Source organism: Amblyraja radiata, chromosome 3 (genome assembly GCF_010909765.2).
Source record: "Amblyraja radiata isolate CabotCenter1 chromosome 3, sAmbRad1.1.pri, whole genome shotgun sequence".
Lineage (NCBI taxonomy): Eukaryota > Metazoa > Chordata > Chondrichthyes > Rajiformes > Rajidae > Amblyraja > Amblyraja radiata.
Window position 1 is genome coordinate 67,760,206 of NC_045958.1, and position 19,952 is coordinate 67,780,157.

The window sequence follows — 19,952 nt, forward strand, 5'->3', positions numbered from 1 at the left end:
TCAGTGGGGATATGGGCATGAATCGATCAATGTGGATCACGAAATTGATGTTGAGATCAGAGCAGGAATTCATCAGTGGTCTGGACAGGAATTGATCAAAGGAGATATGGAGTTGAATTTATCTGAGAGGATCTCAGCAGGAATTGATCAGTGGGGATCTTGGCAGTAATTGATCAGTGGGGATCTGGGCAGTAATTGATCAGTGGGGATCTGGGCAGTAATTGATCAGTGTGGATCTGGGCAGCAATTCCTCGGGGGGGGGGGGAATCGGAGTAGTAATTGATCAGGCGAATCTAAGGTGGGATTGATCAGAAATATCTGGGCATATTTGATCAGTGGGGATCTGGTCGGAAATTGTACAGAGAGGATCCGGAGAAATCCTGGCAAGAATCTGGACAGAGATCAGTTGGTGATGATCTGGTGAGCAATCAGATCTAAGGAGGAATCGTGCTCCAACGTGACACAAATTAATTTTCAACGTTCACTTAAATCTATCTGATTTTTATACGGTTGCTTTATTTTTTTTTAATGCCTCCATTTCTATTAAGGACACTTGGTATTTTCCACCAGATTTCTCTCAGGCACCAAAATCAAAATGTTGTGGCTAAAATAAGGCAGGGCACCAATGATTTAAAGTGTGATCATTCACCAAAGGCGGAAGCATATACCTGCTGACCAATTACATCAGTGAAGCGTTTGAGAGGAGACTTCAAATAAGAATAATCGGAAGAATTCTGAAAAGAGCGTTAAAATTGTATTCCTCCACAACTCTGAGTGGTTCAGAGTATTCACATTGGGGTCTTCGAGTTAAACAAGAGACAATCTAAAACAGGCTATAAACTATCATGACGGAAGAGCAATGGGATTTTGTTTTTAAATTGCTGCATTTTCACCGTACTTACGGCATGGTGCTATGTACAATGATAGCTCATCAGGCAGGTCTGGCACCAAGGGGCGGCATAATGACGCTGCGTTAGAATTGCTGCCTTACTGCGCCAGAGCCCCGAGTTCGATCCTGACTACGGGTTCTGTCTGTACGGAATTTGTACCTTTCTCCCCCGTGACCGTGTAGGTTTTCGCTGTGAACTCCAGTTTCCTCCCACACTCCAAAGATGTACAGGTTTGTAGATTAATTGGCTTTGGTAAAAATTGTAAATTGTCCCTTGTGTGTAGGATACTGCTTGTGTATGGTGATCACTAGTTGGCATGGACTCGGTGGGCCGAAGGGCCTGTTTCTGCACTGTGTCTCTAAACTAAACTAAACCAAAGGCTTCACTTGCCCAATGTGGGTGAATACTGAGCAGTTCTACGTTTGCACATGTTTCAATATCATGTTGTTGGGCATTGTGTAATTTTATGAGATCTGATATGATTAGGAAGTTTCACTGTACTTAATGCAATGGAGTACACTTGTAACTTTTGTTAGTGTGGATAAATAGGTTTTCTGTTGCAAGCAAAAAATTAGGAAGGCTAACATTGTATGCTGTGACCATCCACAATATAGTGCAATCTCCAGAGCCTCATACTCTCTGAATGCATTTGGAATTTTCTATCGTCTGCAGTTTTCTTTTTGAGTTCAATTGTCATGAACATCTGATGCATCTGGGAGTTCTGATTGCACATCTGCAGAACAATACTTTAGAAAATTGCCACGTCTTGCCAGATTTCCAGAAATGCCTCAGTGCAAAATGTACTGCATTGCTATAATCACTGATCAAACAGGTATAATTCATTTTTAAACAGCAGCAGAGTATGAGTACGTATGCATACACGTGTGTGCATGCGATTGAGTGAACGTATAACAATAAATTAATTAAATCCTAATAACCAATGTTGAAAAGGTTAAATAGGTAACTACTTTGTGACATTTTTATTTCCAAATCAACAGGTAGTGTTGCAATCCATGCAAAATGTTTACTCAAAATAATTGCACACGTTAGTACAAAATCAAACTTTCAACAAGTTGTAAAGACCAGTTAGTGCATGCAGTGCAGCACATCAACAAAAATAATTCATACAAAAAAAATCATTGTAAGGAAACACTGTGTGAAAACAGAGGAGTTAACAGCAAACAAGACGTTTGAAGTTGTCCAATCATGTTTTACTCACATGTTCAGCAGAGTCATCAGTTTCCCACTGAGACAAATCAAGATTGATAGAAAGAGAAGATATAGAATAAAGATTTTAAGTGTGTATCAAACTATGAACTTTTGCTTCAAAATTACTTTAAGTGTATAATCAAATATTGAAGTGTGAAATAGTGCCTGCAGTATAAATTCCTTGTTCAATCTGTAATGTTTTCAAATGAAAGTAATTTTTACAACATTATGAGAATGAGTTATTTCCTCTCACTCAAAAGCTATGCACACATATTTAAATGGCTTCATCCTATTTCAACAGGACTAAAATAAAGAAAGATTTTACTGGAAACTGGGCAGCTTTTCTACATGTAGACACAAGGAACTGCAGATGCTGGTTTACAAAAAAAAGCACAACGTGCTGGAATAACTCAGCAGGTCAGGAGGCATCTCTGGAGAACATGGATAGATGATGTTTTGGGTCAGGACCCTTCTTCAGACTTCAGACCCTACCTAAAACAGTTGCCCATCCATATTCTCCAGAGAAGCTGTCTGACCTTCTGAGATACTCCAGTATCTTGTGGCAGCTTTTCTCCAAAGAGGGATTCTATCTTAAAAAGTTCAACTTAAAATTGATTAATTTTGTTCTTTCATGTATTTAACAATTAAATTAGATAAATAAACAATTAGAAGCAATCAGGTTTGTGTTGTGCACATCCAAAAATTATGCAACGGTCCAGGTTTCTGCATTGTCAGATTATTGATTAACAGGTGAATTTGGGTGCTCTCTGATTACTCCAATGATGCATTTAGATTAAATGATTTTCTCAAAATTATTTAATTACGCTGCTAAGAGCTAAAGATTTTCTCAAAATTATTTAATTACGCTGCTAAAAGCTACACATAGTATTGCTATGTAATAATCCCAAAACTGGAGACATTGACCATACAAGTCATCAGTGAGTTTCATCTTTTAAATTCTGAATAAGGAATTAATGTTTTTAAGTGACAGTCCTGCAATTGTCTGTGAACTCCAATAATATTTTGTTCACCATTGGTGATTAAACATTCGGTAAATATTATTGGAAAGATAATATCGATGGAGAGATTCACACCTTAAAGCATTTTAACATTAATTGAGATTTAAGATAAAAGTAAAGTTAATTGACTAAGCTGGTTAAATCACGACCTAAAGAGTTAAGGTTGAAATCATATTGAATATTATGTTAAGGATGAATTCCTGATCTTCCAATCTACCTCAGAGCGACCCTTGATCTTTAAAAAAAAAAATTGCACTTTCTCTACAAAGGCAACATTATATTGTGCACTCTTTGTTTTCTTTCTCTTCTGCAGGAGCTGTTGTACATGTGTATGGCATGATGGTACTCCTACATGGTAAGATTTGCCTGAATAACATGTAAACCACATCTTTCATTGAAACTTGGTACACGTGACAATAATAATAACCCAATTATCAATTAGTACGTTTGGACTAAAATGTACTCATTCCTCAGATGTGTTGTTGTATGTATTAATGCCAGGTTGAGATTATGATTGCATTGTGATTTTTTAGTTAGCAACCTACTGAGCAAATGAATAATGAATCTGCATTTTCAAGTGCCATAATTATTGGTGTCAGTGGCTAAGGTGAGCATCATGGTATTAATTCAGCAAATGGATTGGGACTTTTAAAAACCGAAGAAGTCTAAAGAAGGGTCCTGACCCGAAATCTCGTCTGTCCATTCCCTCGCCCGATGATGCCTGACCTGCTGAGTTCCTCCAGCAGTTGGTGTTTTACTTATATTAACCATTTGACTATTTTGGTGACAACCTTTGTGGCAAAAGTATCAATGAATGACAACGGGATGTATGTCAGGCACCAGTGCAGATGCTGAGCTGAAATAATGCTGCATCCCATAGATGCTGCAGATTTTGAAAGGTTCCAGCATATTGAAAGCCGAGAAGTTGGGAATGTTACGTTCTCTTTTAAATTGCAAGAAATTTGAAAAAAGAATATTATCTCTAAAGGAAGTGCAATTAATAATGGAACAAAACCTTTATTTGTTATGGTAGAGGTCTATAGCTTCTTGGATAAGCAAGTAGTGGAATGTTAGATGGAAGCAATCAGCAATGCGCTTACAATCAGATCGGCCATGGATGATGGCAGGCATGAAGGGCTGAATGGCCTATTCCAGCTCCAAATTTGTATGTGTCTGTTTCAGGATTTTACCTCCTCCAAAATTAGCTCTCTGTTTTTGGATTTCTTTAAGGAGTTTATTCTCAGTTTTCATGCTGCAGCTGTGTTTGAGCTGAACTGCCGAATGCTGGAAAGTAGGCACCTGGCTTATTTCAAGATTACTGTGATAAAGAGATTTCAGTACTTGTTATCACAGTTGTGGTCATCTGAAGATTCTCCCATTGTGTTAACCACCCTTTGCTGTAAAGTTCAGGTTCAAACCTAATCTCTCGCACTTCATGTTGATGGAAATTGCCTTTTATTCCATAACGTGGTCATTGAGGTCAATGTGCTTTTATGCTCTTGAAACAGCTGTCTGAGGAGGATGAAGATCACTTGCTAGCAGCCTCTTCCAGAGAGCGCAGTTAATAAAGAGACATACTTTAGAAGATCCCAAACATACCTGTTCAAAATCAATTGAGTTGTGACTGCCAAAACACATTTTGTTTAAATAATTTCCCTATTGACTCACCATAGGACATTGAGGCGGCATACAAATATTATTTTAGAAAATAGAAGGAAAATAATTTATTTAATTTGGGTAATAACTGCACATTCTATAATACTACCAGCTGACAGTTTAAATTGTTACATTAGGCAGAATCAGGATAGTATTATTCAAAGGGGAACTCTTGAGCATGATGATGCAATGTGAATTGTCGGAATTGTACTTCGCACTGGAGAATCCACCACCCTGATCTGAGCTGACCGCCTGACATTTGGCTTTACGGTATTGTGACCAAGGAGCCTGTGACTGAGGGATGGATTTTTATTTAAACTAAAAACTGAGGCAATAGCATCACAATTTACAGAGAATAACGAGACAATGCCCCATTATGTGACAAGAAGGTAAATATAAAGGAGTCGAGCAGTGTAATTGTTGCAAAATTCTCTCTTTGTGACATGTCATGTTGTCGGAATCATTTTAATTTTGCAGAACACACCTTTGGTATATTAACTGGATGGTTTAACCTGTTGTGGTAAAGCTTTTATTTAGTTGATTATCATGGGGACTGCACTGGAAACTTTTGAAACCTGACATTTATCTGAAAGGCATCTCCCAGCACTTCATGTAGTGTGTGTGTGTGTGCGTATTCACATTCAATTACTGACCACAGTAAATAAAATAAATATGTCACTTTAAACCATTAATTAAAAATAACGGATAATTTAGTCAGTTAATGAGATTCATTACTGCCCAAGTTTTAACAACATGTTGGACTTGCCATTAAGTTCGACTTTTCTATTGTATGTACTCATATAGGAAATAGGATGTGAAAGATACATTTAAAACTGAAAGTGAAGCTATTTTCTAATCCACATCAATTTGGTGAACATTGTTTGGCGTGTTCAGAATCACGTGGTACACCTCAACTGCAACTAATCCAATGCAAATCCCTCATGAACTTACTCATAGAGAGAACTATACAGCATCATTCTCCCAATCCCCACATTTACCTTGTTAAGCCACAACCTTTCCTCTATCTCCCCCTGTAATCTAAAGTACCGTCATTCTTTCCAGCCATCCATCTGACACTGACTTGGGTGAAGCTTAGTTTCATCCAGCTAAATGAAGTTACCGTCTAGATGTCAACACTTGTCTGCCTCTTGCCTGCCACCTGAGGCTGAGTTAAAAAATAATGCCATTAAATCAAAAGTTAACTTTTGCACACTATCTTCTATGCAGAAAGTCTCAACTACTCTCATAGGAGGAGGAAATTAAGTAAAGCATAGATTGGAGAAAGTGAGAGAGTCATAGACATACAGAAGGCAAGTATGCTCGTTGGCTCAACTCCTCCATGTTGTTCAAAGTGCTTACATACGTACAGGTCCACTGCCGATTGTCCAGCAATTGGTGGTCCGGTACCTCCTTTAATCTGGACAAAAGTACGAGAGTGCGCTTGAAATCCTCCCTGGATTTCCCCCCAATAATGTGGCACCTCAACCGGAACCTCACAGGGACTTCCTCGCTGATCGGTAGTTGAATTTCCCCCCTGCGGCCAGAGCTCTAGAACTACGGCCCAGTTAGATTTGGCAGATCCATTCTCATAGCCGACTTCCGTGACCTACTTTGCAGGCCAATATCTCGGCCACTTGATGTCTGTTCAACTCCTCTCAGAGGCCGTGATCTCTGTGGTTCGGCAAAATGGATAATCCAGAAAGGCCCTGGAAGCAAGGGTGCTGGAAAATCGGTGGTGGACCTGTAGTCACATTTGCCTGCACTTGGCCCATATCACTTTAAACCTTTCCTCCTGAAGGACCAGTCCAAATGTCTTTCAAATAATGTAATTGTTGTTGTGTGATACGGGTTGGGTGATGGGTGGGGAAGGATACGAGGCAGGTATATCATCACCTTTTGTTTTTCTTTCTGTATTTATCTTTTTATTTCTCTACGTCTTTCTTATTTCTTTTACTTACTCACTCTTTGGCTACACCAATTTGGTAGTCTAGGGGGTTCTATTCTTGCACAACCACTTTTTCTCTCTCTTACTTTTTCTCTCTTCTTTTCTCTCAACTTTAGCTAAAAATTCAAATTGAAGCTGTACAATAACTGTATTATGTTATATGCCGCTGCTTATATTTTTGTACACTGCTTCTAATCAATAGAAATATTTTAAAAAAAATAATGTAATTGTTGAACTGATTTTAAACCATGGAGGTGAGGGAGAACGCAGAGGTTTGCATTCTGGTAGCAGCTGCTAAGCAATGGTGAGGTTGAGTTTTGAGTGAGCAAACATATGGCAGTGGGATTCAGCAGCAGAGCTATTGAAAGTGTAATATTTGGATTTTAAAAGGTTCTGAATCAGACTCTGTAACTAAGCATAACCTGATCAGTTGTAGTATGGAACCAGGAAAGAAAATGTTGTTGTGCATTGTTTTTGACGTCTTACTCAGTTCCCTCCCTGACATCAAAATCATCATAGAATCAGGCCCTTGGCCCAACATGTCCATATCAACCCAATCAACTCCTCTCTGTATAAATCCATTTATAACCTCACATCCTTAATTTCCGTTCTCTCTCCCTCCCTGCAGCCTTCCCACTTTCACTTCTGTAATCAAAGAATACAGACTCTGCCTTGATTGCACATTCCTACTCAGTATAAGTGGAGGGTTTGGGGAATTGGGCTGTTCCTCATATGTGAGCACATACAGTAGATTTTTGTCAATCAATTTCAAGGCAATATTGCCCTTGTATTAAAACAGCTGGCAGTTATGAAAAGATAAAATATAAAGAGGAATTGTATTAAACTTACATTTTTCTATTCTCGATGGAATGTGTTGAAATTGTACAGGCACTAAATCAGCATCAGTGTTTCAGTCAGCCTACCTGTGCATCAGCCAGCATGATGTCCTTGAGCATGGGTTGTCCTCTTGGTTCTCCATGTTCCATCTTTACGTAATGGACCTGGTAGCCCCGTATTTGTCCATGCTGCTTGTTTGGAACGGGTGAGCGCCACAACACTGTAATAGCTGTTGAGTTCAAAGCCTCTACCTCGACTTTTCGAGGAGGACCACTGGGAACTGGAAGAATACCATTTGATTACCAAAAAAAAAAAAAATGGTTACACCCTGTCCCTCCAAACCAGCAGCACAAGGATAGACCCGCTATTTTTTCAAAAGAGTTAAATGAATGTGTCACTTCTTGTGTTCAAAAATGCTTCATAAAGCTGAAAAATGCCTGAGGCATCTTTCTCAAACACCAAAAATGTGGAAAAATGTGAAAAACATGGAGGAAAAGGTACAAATACTAAAAACAGAGGAGAAAAAGACAGCCAAGGATAATGCTTTGCATCCAAAGCATTACAAAATGCAAGATTTTTTACATCTGATTTTAAAAAAACATGATAGCAAAAAGATATTTATCATGAGAAGAAAAAATGTCAGCTAATCTTGAGGCACGCTCACAGGACTGGTTGCATTTCACAGACCAACATCTCTTGAAATCCAGTCAAAAAAAAAATTGTGCTCATGTTTCAGTGATATGTCGGTACTCTGAAAAGATGTCCTTGCGACTTTAAATTTTTTTTGGAAAAGATACTAATACTGGAGGGTCAGATATTAAAAATAGCAATCCGCTATGCAAGGTGTAGGAAGGGTCGAAAAAAATTATCAGACAGGGAGGGGATGCCTGTAAACACAGCCACATCTCACTCTCGATGGTTCTAGAGTTGTGGCCCAAAGGGATGCAAAAAAGAACAGAGGGAGGTCTTCATTGGAACAGAGGATGAGACACGACAGTTAGAGAAAGGTGCAAAAGGGTGTCAGCGAGGGAAGAATGGATAGCTGAAAGAGTTGCTGAGTGGTTATACGTTGCCAACATACCATCCTCATCTGTGCGAATCAGTATGGGAGAGCTTTCTGGACCGGGTCCAACATCGGTGTGGGCTGCCATAATGATGCGATAATCAGTCCACTTCTCCAACTGTTCAAGCAAGTACTGTGTGGTATCCGGCGGAATATCCAAGATCTCGGCGGGCGAGCTGTCTTCTCGGCCATTAGCCGTGTATTTGATGGAGTATTTGGTGATGATGCCGTTCTGGTTCTCCACTGGTGGCGGCTGCCAACTTATCAAAAGGCTCGTAGAACTTGGGCTAGTGCACCTGATGTCCTGAGGCGGGGCTGATGGCTCTGGTTTTGTTTTGGAAGTTGCGTCGAGAACAGGGGATGAATAGGTGAGGGAATTGTAAAAGAAAATAAAAGAAATACAAACAATGGGAGCATATCCAACAAATTAAAAATAACAAAAATCATAAAACAAAACAGGTATCCATAAAGTAAATATGACACCTTGGCTTCGAAAATCAAAGGCAACTCAGAAATAATTTTGAATAACTTAAAACTAGAAATTGGGAGTGATGATATGTGAAATAAAATGTTGAAAAAATGGAGCCTACAAGTAATATCACCTACCTGTAATTACAGATCTTACATCATGTATATCTCATTAATTCCTCTAATCCTTTTTATTACCTACCCTTTTTGAACAGCTGCAAACAGTGGGGCGTTTTACCTTCTATTTGAGTTAAAATAATTCTACATTCCAAAGAAAAAAATCTGTGAAATACCAGGTACCTACCTACCACACACAAAGAGAGGCCTGTTTACTGTCTGCAAATGGGACCCACCTGCTACTGATGAATGCCACAAACAGTCTGCTTCACTCCGTAAAGGTCAAGTAACAAATGTTTCTGTTTGCCAGTTGAAATTGGTTTCTTTGCATCATTTTCCATTCTTGCATTTTTAATAATTGTCCAACAATTTATTATTTTATATCCCTGGCAGCACATTTTCAGCCAGCGTAATATATTATTAGAAATGCAATACATCACAGGGAAAAATATTCCACTGCTTTGAGTTCCATCTTTTTCTGTAATAGGGCAGATTTTATTCTATTATTCCCTTGGTGCTATTGACCATGATTAAAGCAGCGTTAAGAGGCAAGCCCAACTTTCTTAATTCCTAACTGCTTGCAGTAATAAGTAGACCTCTGGATAGATAATGGCAGAACCACATTCTGATTGATATGGATTGCACAGTGCCTCTGAGTGATCATAAGAACATAAGAAAATGGGAACTGCAGTTGGTCACTTGGTTCCTCAAGCCTGCCTCGCCATTCAATATGATCATACTTCATTTACTTTCTTACAGTTGACTGCATGAGAAAGGCAATAGAAACTTCACTGAATGAAAAATCCTTGCATGATTCTCAATTAAAACATCTACTCAGCATCAGGGAATTTTAAGGGGAGTTTAGTGTTGTAGTGAATAATCTGCTTTAACGCAACATGACATTTGGTGATTCTGAAGAGCATGTGCACTCTTGAGGTACTATTTTCATGCCCAACAAACCTTGAACAAAGAAGATAGGATTGATCAAAAGTAGTCCAGCCGACTGATCAGATGTGCACACAAACCCTGATCCTACTTCTGTCATTGACAGTGACCCAGAGAAATTGTCAGTCCTTAACCTCGATTGGCACCTTCTCATTTTACATCTGCATCTTGAAAACAAAGTCTGAATAACATGATGATTGTATTCCAAATTATCCTAACTTTTGGCAAAAGTGTTATTTGGAAAATCAAATCTAACCCTAAATACTGTCCGTTATTAAATGTTATCTGTTCTGTTTGATGTTATGGCTACAAACAGGTTTAAGTCAGATAAACTCTGCATCCGCTCTATGGGGCTCATATCTGTAGGTGCACCTAAAAATCAGCTCCATCAGAGAACACCCTGCACCAGAGGTATTACAACAGCCGTTGTTGGTTTTAAAATAACTTAAAATTACCATTTCATTAAGTGGTGCCCAGAATTCAATATTGTCATTTGACCTTTAGGACTTTATTGAAAGTAATGAAACTGTGAGTATAACAGATAATTCTGCAGTTAGTTGACCTTTACAAGTTTTCTCATTATTCCATGCACATGAAATGTAGATCATTATCAGCAACATTTTTTATTTGGAACTGAGAATCCCTGGTTCATTTCTGCTGATGAACACACGAAATGCCATTGCTGGCTCTTAACTAGAACAAATTTATGAAAAATAGATGGCAAATTAGAAGCCAAATGCAATCCATGTCGTGAAGCATAAATTATTTTGAAGGAACAGATGAAGCACATTTAAGATAAAATTATGCTTAAAGGCGCAACAAAGGTCAACTAACTTTGAAACCTGCTATTCTTGAGACAAAGTGTGTTTTAGTCACTGTAAACATGGACACAACAATCCCACCTGCATGAAATCTAAACCTTTTCAATCCTGTAAGCTTCTTTCCTACTGAAGCCTAACTGTTTTATTGGCACACAGTCAGCTGTTATTGACAACCTAACCCCATCAGAGGAACAAAGTAAACCAGAAATCAGCCAATTTGTCAACAGAAGAAAACCTACTAGTTTCCATGGTTTGGGCTGACGTCTGCGCAGTTGAGGCACCAAGGCCATGCTCAGACCGAGCAGCCAGACGGAACTGGTACATGGTGTTTGGTTTGAGATCTTCTAAAAGGTAGGATGTCTTTGGCTCGAATGTGACGAGTTGCTGAGGAGGGAAGAAGTGGGAAGAAGAGATTAGGAAGTACTTTCCACCATGCAGTCTAATTTGTGGTAGATCGAGAATGACACCATCACACATGTAAATGCTCACAGCAATGGTCACGCACCAGGTAAACATAACGTAGCTTACAGCTTAAAGATCCAGTGTAGAAACAGGCCCTTCGGCCAACCGAGTTCACACCAGCCATTGATCACCTGTACACTAGTTCTATCTGACACACTGGGGGTGATTTATATGTGAATTAACCTGCAAACCTGCACATCTTTGGAATGTGGGAAGAAACTGGAGCACCCAGAGAAAACCCACGCGGTCACAGGGAGAACGTACAAACTCCGCACAGATAGCACCCGTAGTCGGGATCGAACCCGGGTCTGTGGTGCTGAGAGGCATCAGCACTACCGCTGTGGCACTGTGCCACCCTTGACATAGTAAAGAATTGACAAATTACAGTAAAACAAAATGAAAATCCAAGCTCACACCGTGATTTTTCAATGAAGCTGAAGAGAGAAATATGGCCAAATTGTACATGGATTTTGAAAGCTAAATCACAGACAGATTGAAAGCATGTATTCTGACTGCACCATATCTTCCCAGGATGGATTTGGAAAAGGCCACCTTTTGTTCTGTTTCAACAATAGCCTTTTCCAAACCTGAGAATAATACGCAATACTGTATTGGTGTGGCTTTAACGGCATACCACATATTTCACAAGTAGTACTAATAAGTGCTAAAGCCAACAGTGGGGCGAGGGGATGGAGACAGTGTGCTAGAGTGAATTGAAGGGAGCTACATGCACTCGCAACACAAAGAGCTGATGATGCTGATTGTTGTTGAACAGAGGCCTTGGAGTACAAGTAAACGGGAACATACGTGGACAGGGTGGTGCAGAAGGTGTACGGCATGCCTCATTTCATTGATCGAGGCATTGAGTGTATGCGTTGGGAATACTATCGGGAATACAAGTACACAAAACGTATTTACAAACAAGATATTTAACCTCCTTTAGTCCAGAGGAGGAAGTAATAATGACCCTGCAATGAAAACTAACACCCACGATTGGGAATAAAGAAACTGAATAAAATTGCAGTAAAAGGAGGTACTTTAGTTTAGTTTAGTTTAGAGATACAGCGCAGAAACAGGTCGTTCGGCCCACTGAGCCCGCGCCGACCAGCGATCCCTGTTACACTGGCACACACTACGTACTAGAGACAATTTACAAATTTTACCAAAGCCAATTAACCTACAAACCTGTACGTCTTTGGAGTGGGGTTGGAAATCGGAGCACCCGGGGAAAACTCACAGTCACGGAGAGAACGTACAAACGCCGTACAAACAGCTCCCGTAGTCAGGATCGAAGGTGGGTCTCTGGCACAGTAAGGTAGCAACTCTACCGCTGTGCCATCATACTGCCCAGTAAAGAAAAACATTCATCTACATCTACTAAGCAATGAAGCAAATTCAGATTGTCACTAGCATTTACTTCAAAGACATGAGCATTGTGAATTTCTTCGTTAAGGGCATTTTCAACCACTGCCAATCTTCAGCTCTAGTAACATCCAGCTGACTGTCCATCTGTTGTTGCCTAGGCAACTGCTGAGCATGCAATGTTGGATGGGTAAAAGCCCGTGAGCGGCTACAAGTAAAATACATTTAGGAAAATACAACACAAGTGGTGCTCATTTGTGTCCCTACATGACCTCAACGAGGGATCCACATTATATATATTCTGGGAACAAATAACTGCAGAAGCTGGTTATACACAAAACACCACAAAGTCCTGGAGTAACTCAACAGGCCAAGAATCATCTCTGAAGAACATGGATAGGTGACATTTCGGGTCAGGACCATTCTTCACTTATCCATCCTCTCCAGAGATGCTGCCTGACCGGCTGAATTACTCCACCACTATGTGGCCTTTCATATATATTCTCCCTTATTTCAAGCTGAACTATCCTTTAGTATCTTAGTGAAGGCTGAATGTTAGTGAGTTCAATTAGATAAATTTTTGTTTCTAGAAACGAAACGATTGTTTAGGATTTTAATCTTTTCCTGAACTGTCTGGGTGTTGAATTAGTTCCTCTGCTGACTGATTCGCTGCATTGATCCTGCCCGGGTCTCAGATCAGATCCTAGCAAGCTTTAAAATCTGGCAGGAATTTGAAGGTGCTATCTAAGCTACAACCCTCCTCCTGCTGTCGGCAAATGAGTGAAAACGATTTTCAATGCTTGTGACTGAAAAATGAAGCAGTGTGGAATTGGAGAACAACGTGATTGATGCGATGAACACTCTTCCTCTAGTGTAATGGTCCCTGTCAGCTGCCTGTGCTCACCTATGCTCACCTGTGCCAGACTGACAAGGCTGGACCTGGTTCTTCACACAGGGAGATGCTTCATTTTAATATCAACGCGGAAATGTGTCCATTCCGCATGTCAATGCCTAAGGGTGGAAGATTGCAACCTTCACGTGGTCCGCCCTGCCCGACTAATGCAATCAACTCGACGTGCACAAACGGAAGATCAAATAGAACAAGTTGTCAAACAACTTTAGGCTGTGCACGCCACACGAAAGAAGAAGTCAATGCCTAACATAATGCTGCACAAGGTGACTAATACCCATTTACAATGGAGTTTCAGAGTTTTGAAGAACTGCCAGGTGTACTGGAGATCATGCAGAGGACATAATTATATAAAGTATCATTTTAAAGGTACAGTGCATTCAGAAAGTATTCAGACCGCTTCACTTTTTCCACATTTTGTTATGTTACAGCCTTATTCTCAAATTGATTTGAATTATTTTTTTATCATCAATCTACACACAATACCATAATAAAAATGCGAAAACAGGTATTTAGAAATTTTTGCAAAGTAATTATTAAGAAATAACTGAAATATCACATTTACATAAGAATTCAGACCCTTTACTCAGTACTTTGTTGAGGCACCTCTGGCAGCGATTACAGCCTCAAGTCTTCTTGGGTATGACGCTACAAGCTTGGCACACCTGTATTTTGCTAATTTCATTATTTCTTCTTTGGAGATCCTCTCAAGCTCTGTCACATTGGATGGGGAGCGTCGATGCACAGCTATTTTCAGTTCCTTCCAGATATGTTTGATCGGGTTCAAGTCCGGGCTTTGCCTGGGCCACTCAAGGACATTCGCAGACTTGTCACAAAGCTACTCTTGCTTTGTCTTGGTTGTGTGCTTAGGGTCGTTATCCTGTTGGAAGGTGAACTTCCGCCCCAATCAGAGGTCCTGAATGCTCTGGAGCAGGTTTTCATCAAGGATCTCTCTGTACTTTGCTCCTTTCATCTTTCCCTCAATCCTGACTAATCTCCCAGTTCCTGCAGCTGAAAAATATCCCCACAGCATGATGTTGCCATGCTTCACTGTGTGTATGGTATTGGCCAGGTGATGAGCAGTGCCTAGTTTCCTCCAGATGTGACGCTTGGCATTCAGGCCAACGAGTTCAATCTTGGTTTCATCAGACCAGGGAATCTTGTTTCTCATGGTCTGAGAGTTTTTTAGGTGCTTATTGGCAAACTCCAAGCGGGCTGTCATGTGCCTTTTACTGAGGAGTGGCTTCCGTCTGGCCACTCTACCATAAAGGCCTGATTGGTGGTGCTGCAGAACCTTCTGGAAGGTTCTCCCATCTCCACAAAGAAACTCTGGAGCTCTGTCAGTGACCATCGTGTTCTTGGACACCTCCCTGACCAAGGCCCTTCTCCCCCGATTGCTCAGTTTGGCTGGGCGGCCAGCTCTAGGAAGAGTCCTGGTGGTTCCAAAGTTCTTCCATTTAAGAATGACGGGGGCCATTTTCGACTTCAGGACCTGCAATGCTGCAGAAATTGTTTTATACCCTTCCCCAGATCTGTGTCTCGCCACAATCCTGTCTCGGAGGTCTGCGGCCAATTCCTTCATCTTCTTTGCTTGGTTTTTGCTCTGACATGCACTGTCAACACTGGGACCTTATATAGACAGGTGTGTGCCTTTCCAAATCATGTACAATCAATTTAATTTACCACTTGTGGATTCCAATCAAGTTGTAGAGACATCTCAAGGATAATCAATGGAAGCAGGATGCACCTCAGCTCAATTTTGAGTGTCATAGCAAAGGATCTGAATACTTATGTAAATGTGATATTTCAGTTATTTCCTTTTAATTATTTTGCAAAAATTTCCAAACACCTGTTTTCGCTTCTTCATTCTGGAGTATTGTGTGTAGATTGATGATATAAAAAATGAATTTAATCCATTCTAAAATAAGGCTGTAACGTAACAAAATGTGGAAAAAGTGAAGGGGTCTGAATACTTTCTGAATGCACTGTACATTTTAAATTTTTAGCAAATTTGCCACTAATTTCTTTATTGTCCCACTTAACTCTTTATACTGACTATTGTCATTACTGTTTTGTTAATCTTTATGGAATGAGTGGGTCTGGAGATGCAAATTTGTTTCTTGGTAGAAACGTAAACAGCCGGGGATTGAGGCAAAAAAACATTAGGTGAGCTCAGAGATGTAGGTTTACATTTAGATTTCTATGCCTTTGTTAGCAGAAAAGTAGAGACTATTGTGTAGGACGGAATTGCAGATGCTGGTTTATACCGAAGATAGACACAAAATTCTGGAGTAACTCAGTGGGTCAGGGAAGCATCTTTGGAGAAAAGGAATAGGTGACGTTTCGGGTTGAGGACCTATTGACAGAAGTGGACTCCTCTCTCAATTTGGTGGTAGGTGAATGTTGGTTCTTTGTTCCAGAAGAACCAGGAGCCAAACCAAATGATAAGACCAAGACAAGTGGAAACTAGCCTATCAATTATTTCTGGGCAACATCTCTGTCAAATATGGTTTCTGTTGCATCAATGAAAAAAGATCACTCACATTCCCTAAAGCATAATCCAGGCACATCACCCCAATTATCTTAGACAGATATTTCCTTTTTTGGGACTGAATTACTAATAGATGAGAATGGGTACTAAAAATCATTAAGCTAAGTTTATTGTAAATAAATATACAGGGAGATAGCAGTGATTGCATTCACTTGCATTTATTTGTATGATGCATTTTCAGTAGGATAAAGAGCATATCTCCACATTATGGGCCTCAATATTCGACTTGTCGGTGAAATTAAGTCTGGCTAGGTTGCCTCTCTTTCAGTGGGTGAAACAAGGATAAATGTTTCCGCAGCATTCTCAATGTCTTCACTTTCTTCCTGCTGACTGGTTTTCCTATTAACAGACCCTGTTTGTTCTGATCCCATTTCAATTCTAATCTTCATTATCACCTCTACTATTCTGATAACCAAAGCATGGAAATCTCAATATAAACATACAGAAGTGGGGTTTTTTCCTTAATCATATGTGATGCGAATTCCTTTTCTGGCGATAATAAGAAACAGAGAAATTTCAGAGGTAAATTGAAGATCTAGTCATCTAAAGTTTCTTTAGTCTAATTGCCTGTGCTTGCATTGCCATTTCTGCCCTGGCAACAGGGCATAGCTGGTTAGGTTGCTGCCTTACTATGCGAGATACCTGGGTTCGATCCTGACCTCGGGTCCTGTCTGTGTGGAGCTTGCATGCTTCCCAGGTTAATTGGCCTCGGTCGAAAATTGCCACTGGTGTGTAGGGAGTGGATGAGAAAGTGGGAAAAGATGGAACTAGCATGAGCAGTGATCATTGGCCAGTGTGGACTCAGTGGGGCTGAATGGTCTGTTTCCATGCTGTATCCCTAAACTGAACTCTGTCGAGGATAACAGTCTTGTTCAAAGTCTGGGTCATGAAAGAGGCAGAGGTAATACTCTGCAAATGGCTGGATGGATTCTTAAACAAACTTTGAATGTGAAGGTTGGCACATGGTATCTGCCAGGTGTAGCTGGAGTCTCAGCCTCACCTCCTGGCAGGTATGCTTCAGCGCAGACATATGGGGAACCACTGTCAGTGCAAATATCCCATGCCTCATAACCCCACAGCATCAGCAGTCAGGCACAGCGTGGGTGATTGCTACTCGGCAAGTTCCCAACTTGCATTGAGGCTTTCGTTTTCCCTTATTCCCTTACAGCTGCAAAATGGACTGAGGTGCCCTTTGAGACTCATTAAGGGCATGCACAAACCTTTTACACACTCATTCACTTGACCCATTGTTACTGGTACTTAACACCCATGTGTTATTGATAACATGTTCTAAAGGAAGACGTATTGAAATGGACATGAACAAAAAATGGCCTTCCTGAAATTGACAATAAGCGAGCATCGGAAGTACTCAAATGTAACCCCCAACACCGAGAGACATTTCATATAGATCTCACTCCGATTTCTCATATTTGTGACCACTTACATGAAAGTGACCAGTGGAATGGAACAGTTGAAGGACAGTATTCTGTTGTACATCGGTCAGGAGCTCTAGGATGATGTAATGTTCCCATTAAATGACATGTGTGATAATGACAACTTGTGAGTTGGGACGAAGTCTTGCTTTTAAAATAAGTGCCATTTTAAATTATTCTCATAACGTCCGCCCCCCCCCCCCCCTCCCCCGTTTTCAGTAGCAACAATGAGAAATTATAATGTGTCATACCTCTTGGCCATCTTCTCTCTCTAAGTAATGCAACTCGTATCGGATAATGGTGTCTTGTCGTGGCGGCGTCCACGATAGCATTATGCTTGTGTCTGATTTTGGTTCTGCCTTGAAGTTATTTGGTTGGCTTGGAACTTGAAGAAAGAAAAGAAAAAAATCTGATTTAACGGACTAATAATGCTTGTCTCTGCTGGAAGATTGTAGATCGGTAGTAATCAAATCCGCCACCTGTAGAGCCAAATCAAAGGCCATTAAGTAAAGGAATCACCAGCCAAACCATTAACAAGGCTTAAAGGCCAATTTTATTTCCCATGTATTAACATTTCATTATTAAGCTAATTTCCGTTAAAAATATACACTTGTGCCCTCATAGATTTCCCGCAGTACTGAAGTCAGGACGGAATATTGATGGAGAATGCAGGATTTGAAGCAGAGATAACTGGATCAAGGTGCACAGATTTAGGATAATAATTCTATAAAAATGTGAAATATGTGTGTATTGATATTGAATTGAGACAGCATTCCATAGCTTTATGCTATTGATTTTTATATTACTGTCTGTGGCACACCTAAGTAACCTGGAAACCAGGATGGTGGGAGAATAAGGAACTAAGAAAGCACACGGAGACACAAAGAACTGCAGATGCTGGTTTACAGAAAAAGACACAAAGTGCTGCAGTTTTTATTTATTTAGCGAATGCAAAGTCCTTTAGCCAAGCAGTTGCCTCTTGATCTGCTGTATGAAGGGTGACAAGTCCTCCTTTGAGTCTTTGTTGAGGGCATGCTTCAATGATGTGTTGCATTGTTTGCTGCTCTCCACAAGCACACCGTGGGGTTGGGCTGCAGTAACTCAGTAGGTCAGGCAGCATCTCTGGAGAACATAGATAGGTGATGTTTTGTGTTGGAACCCTTATTCAGACCTGAAAAAGTTTGGGTCCCGACCCGAAACGTCACCTATCCATGTTCTCCAGAGATGCTGCCTTACCTGCTGAGTTACTCCAGCAATTATTTTAAACAAAGTACATACATTAATATGTGTAGAAAGGAACGGCAGATTCTGGTTTAAACCAAGGACAGATACAAAACGCTGGAGTAACTCAGCGGGACAGGCAGCATCTCTGAAGAGAAGGAATAGGTGACGATTCGGGTCGAGATCCTTCTTCAGACTGAAGAAGGGTCTTGACCCGAAACGTCACCCATTCCTTCTCACCGGAGATACTGCCTGTCCTACTGAGTACCTCCAGCATGTTTTGTCCACATACATTAAAATACTGTAATGCATCTCACTTGCATGAACAACAGAAAAAAAAGTTTTTATAAATTGCAATTTTTTAAAAAGCTATCAACATGGGTGAAGTGGGTGCAATTCCTTTAATAGTTGTAGAGTTGAACAACAGAGACTTGCCCTCCAGTTCACCACGATCACATCAAACTTTTCATTTATCTACGCTAATCCTATTTGCTCATACAAGGGCTGTACCCTTATGATAATCTCTTCATATAATGATTGAATTATTGAATACGGAGAGTTCATCAAGCAAAAACAAGAATTTTACTATTCATAAAAATGTATGCACTGTGATTCTTGGTTTATGGTTTCTATGACAATTTTGTTTCACAGGAAGCACTAGCTTTTCACACTAAAAGTATTTAGTGTGAGAGCTATGAGAATTAATTTGCACTTTTTTGGAATTAATGTCATCCTGAGAACTGCCAGATCAGGCCTGAGCTTCCTCTACTCAGTCAGTCAACTGAGCTTTCACCAGCAAATCCAAAACGTTATCCTTAAAGCAAATGGGATTTGAGAGTTCAATTGAATGTGTAGGAATGCTGTTAAAATGTGGATGAGGGCAGCTGAAATGGAAACACGTTTCGGAGATATGCATATTGCACAAATACGTTATGTGATTTCCGGGATAGATACATATAAAATAGGTGGCCCTTCAAGCCGGCACCGCCAATGTTTGTGATCATGGCTGATCATCCACAATCAGTAACCCGTGCCTGCCTTCT

General features: G+C 40.3%; 1 protein-coding gene across 27 annotated transcripts in view; it reads right to left on the bottom strand.

The window, feature by feature from the left end:
• The window catches only part of ptprd (protein tyrosine phosphatase receptor type D), a 578,649-nt gene that overhangs the window by 154,756 nt on the left and 403,941 nt on the right, over positions 1 to 19,952 (bottom strand). For 18 of the 27 annotated variants that reach the window (XM_033017983.1, XM_033017971.1, XM_033017981.1 and 15 more), the window contains 5 exons: positions 17,940 to 18,073; positions 11,210 to 11,354; positions 8,638 to 8,943; positions 7,643 to 7,836; positions 2,110 to 2,136 (listed from right to left, as the gene is read on the bottom strand). In XM_033017983.1, coding sequence (XP_032873874.1) covers positions 2,110 to 2,136; positions 7,643 to 7,836; positions 8,638 to 8,943; positions 11,210 to 11,354; positions 17,940 to 18,073 — 806 coding nt within the window. The remainder of the gene's footprint in view (positions 1 to 2,109; positions 2,137 to 7,642; positions 7,837 to 8,637; positions 8,944 to 11,209; positions 11,355 to 17,939; positions 18,074 to 19,952) is intronic. The other 9 variants (XM_033017978.1, XM_033017990.1, XM_033017989.1 and 6 more) reach the window with 2 other exon arrangements.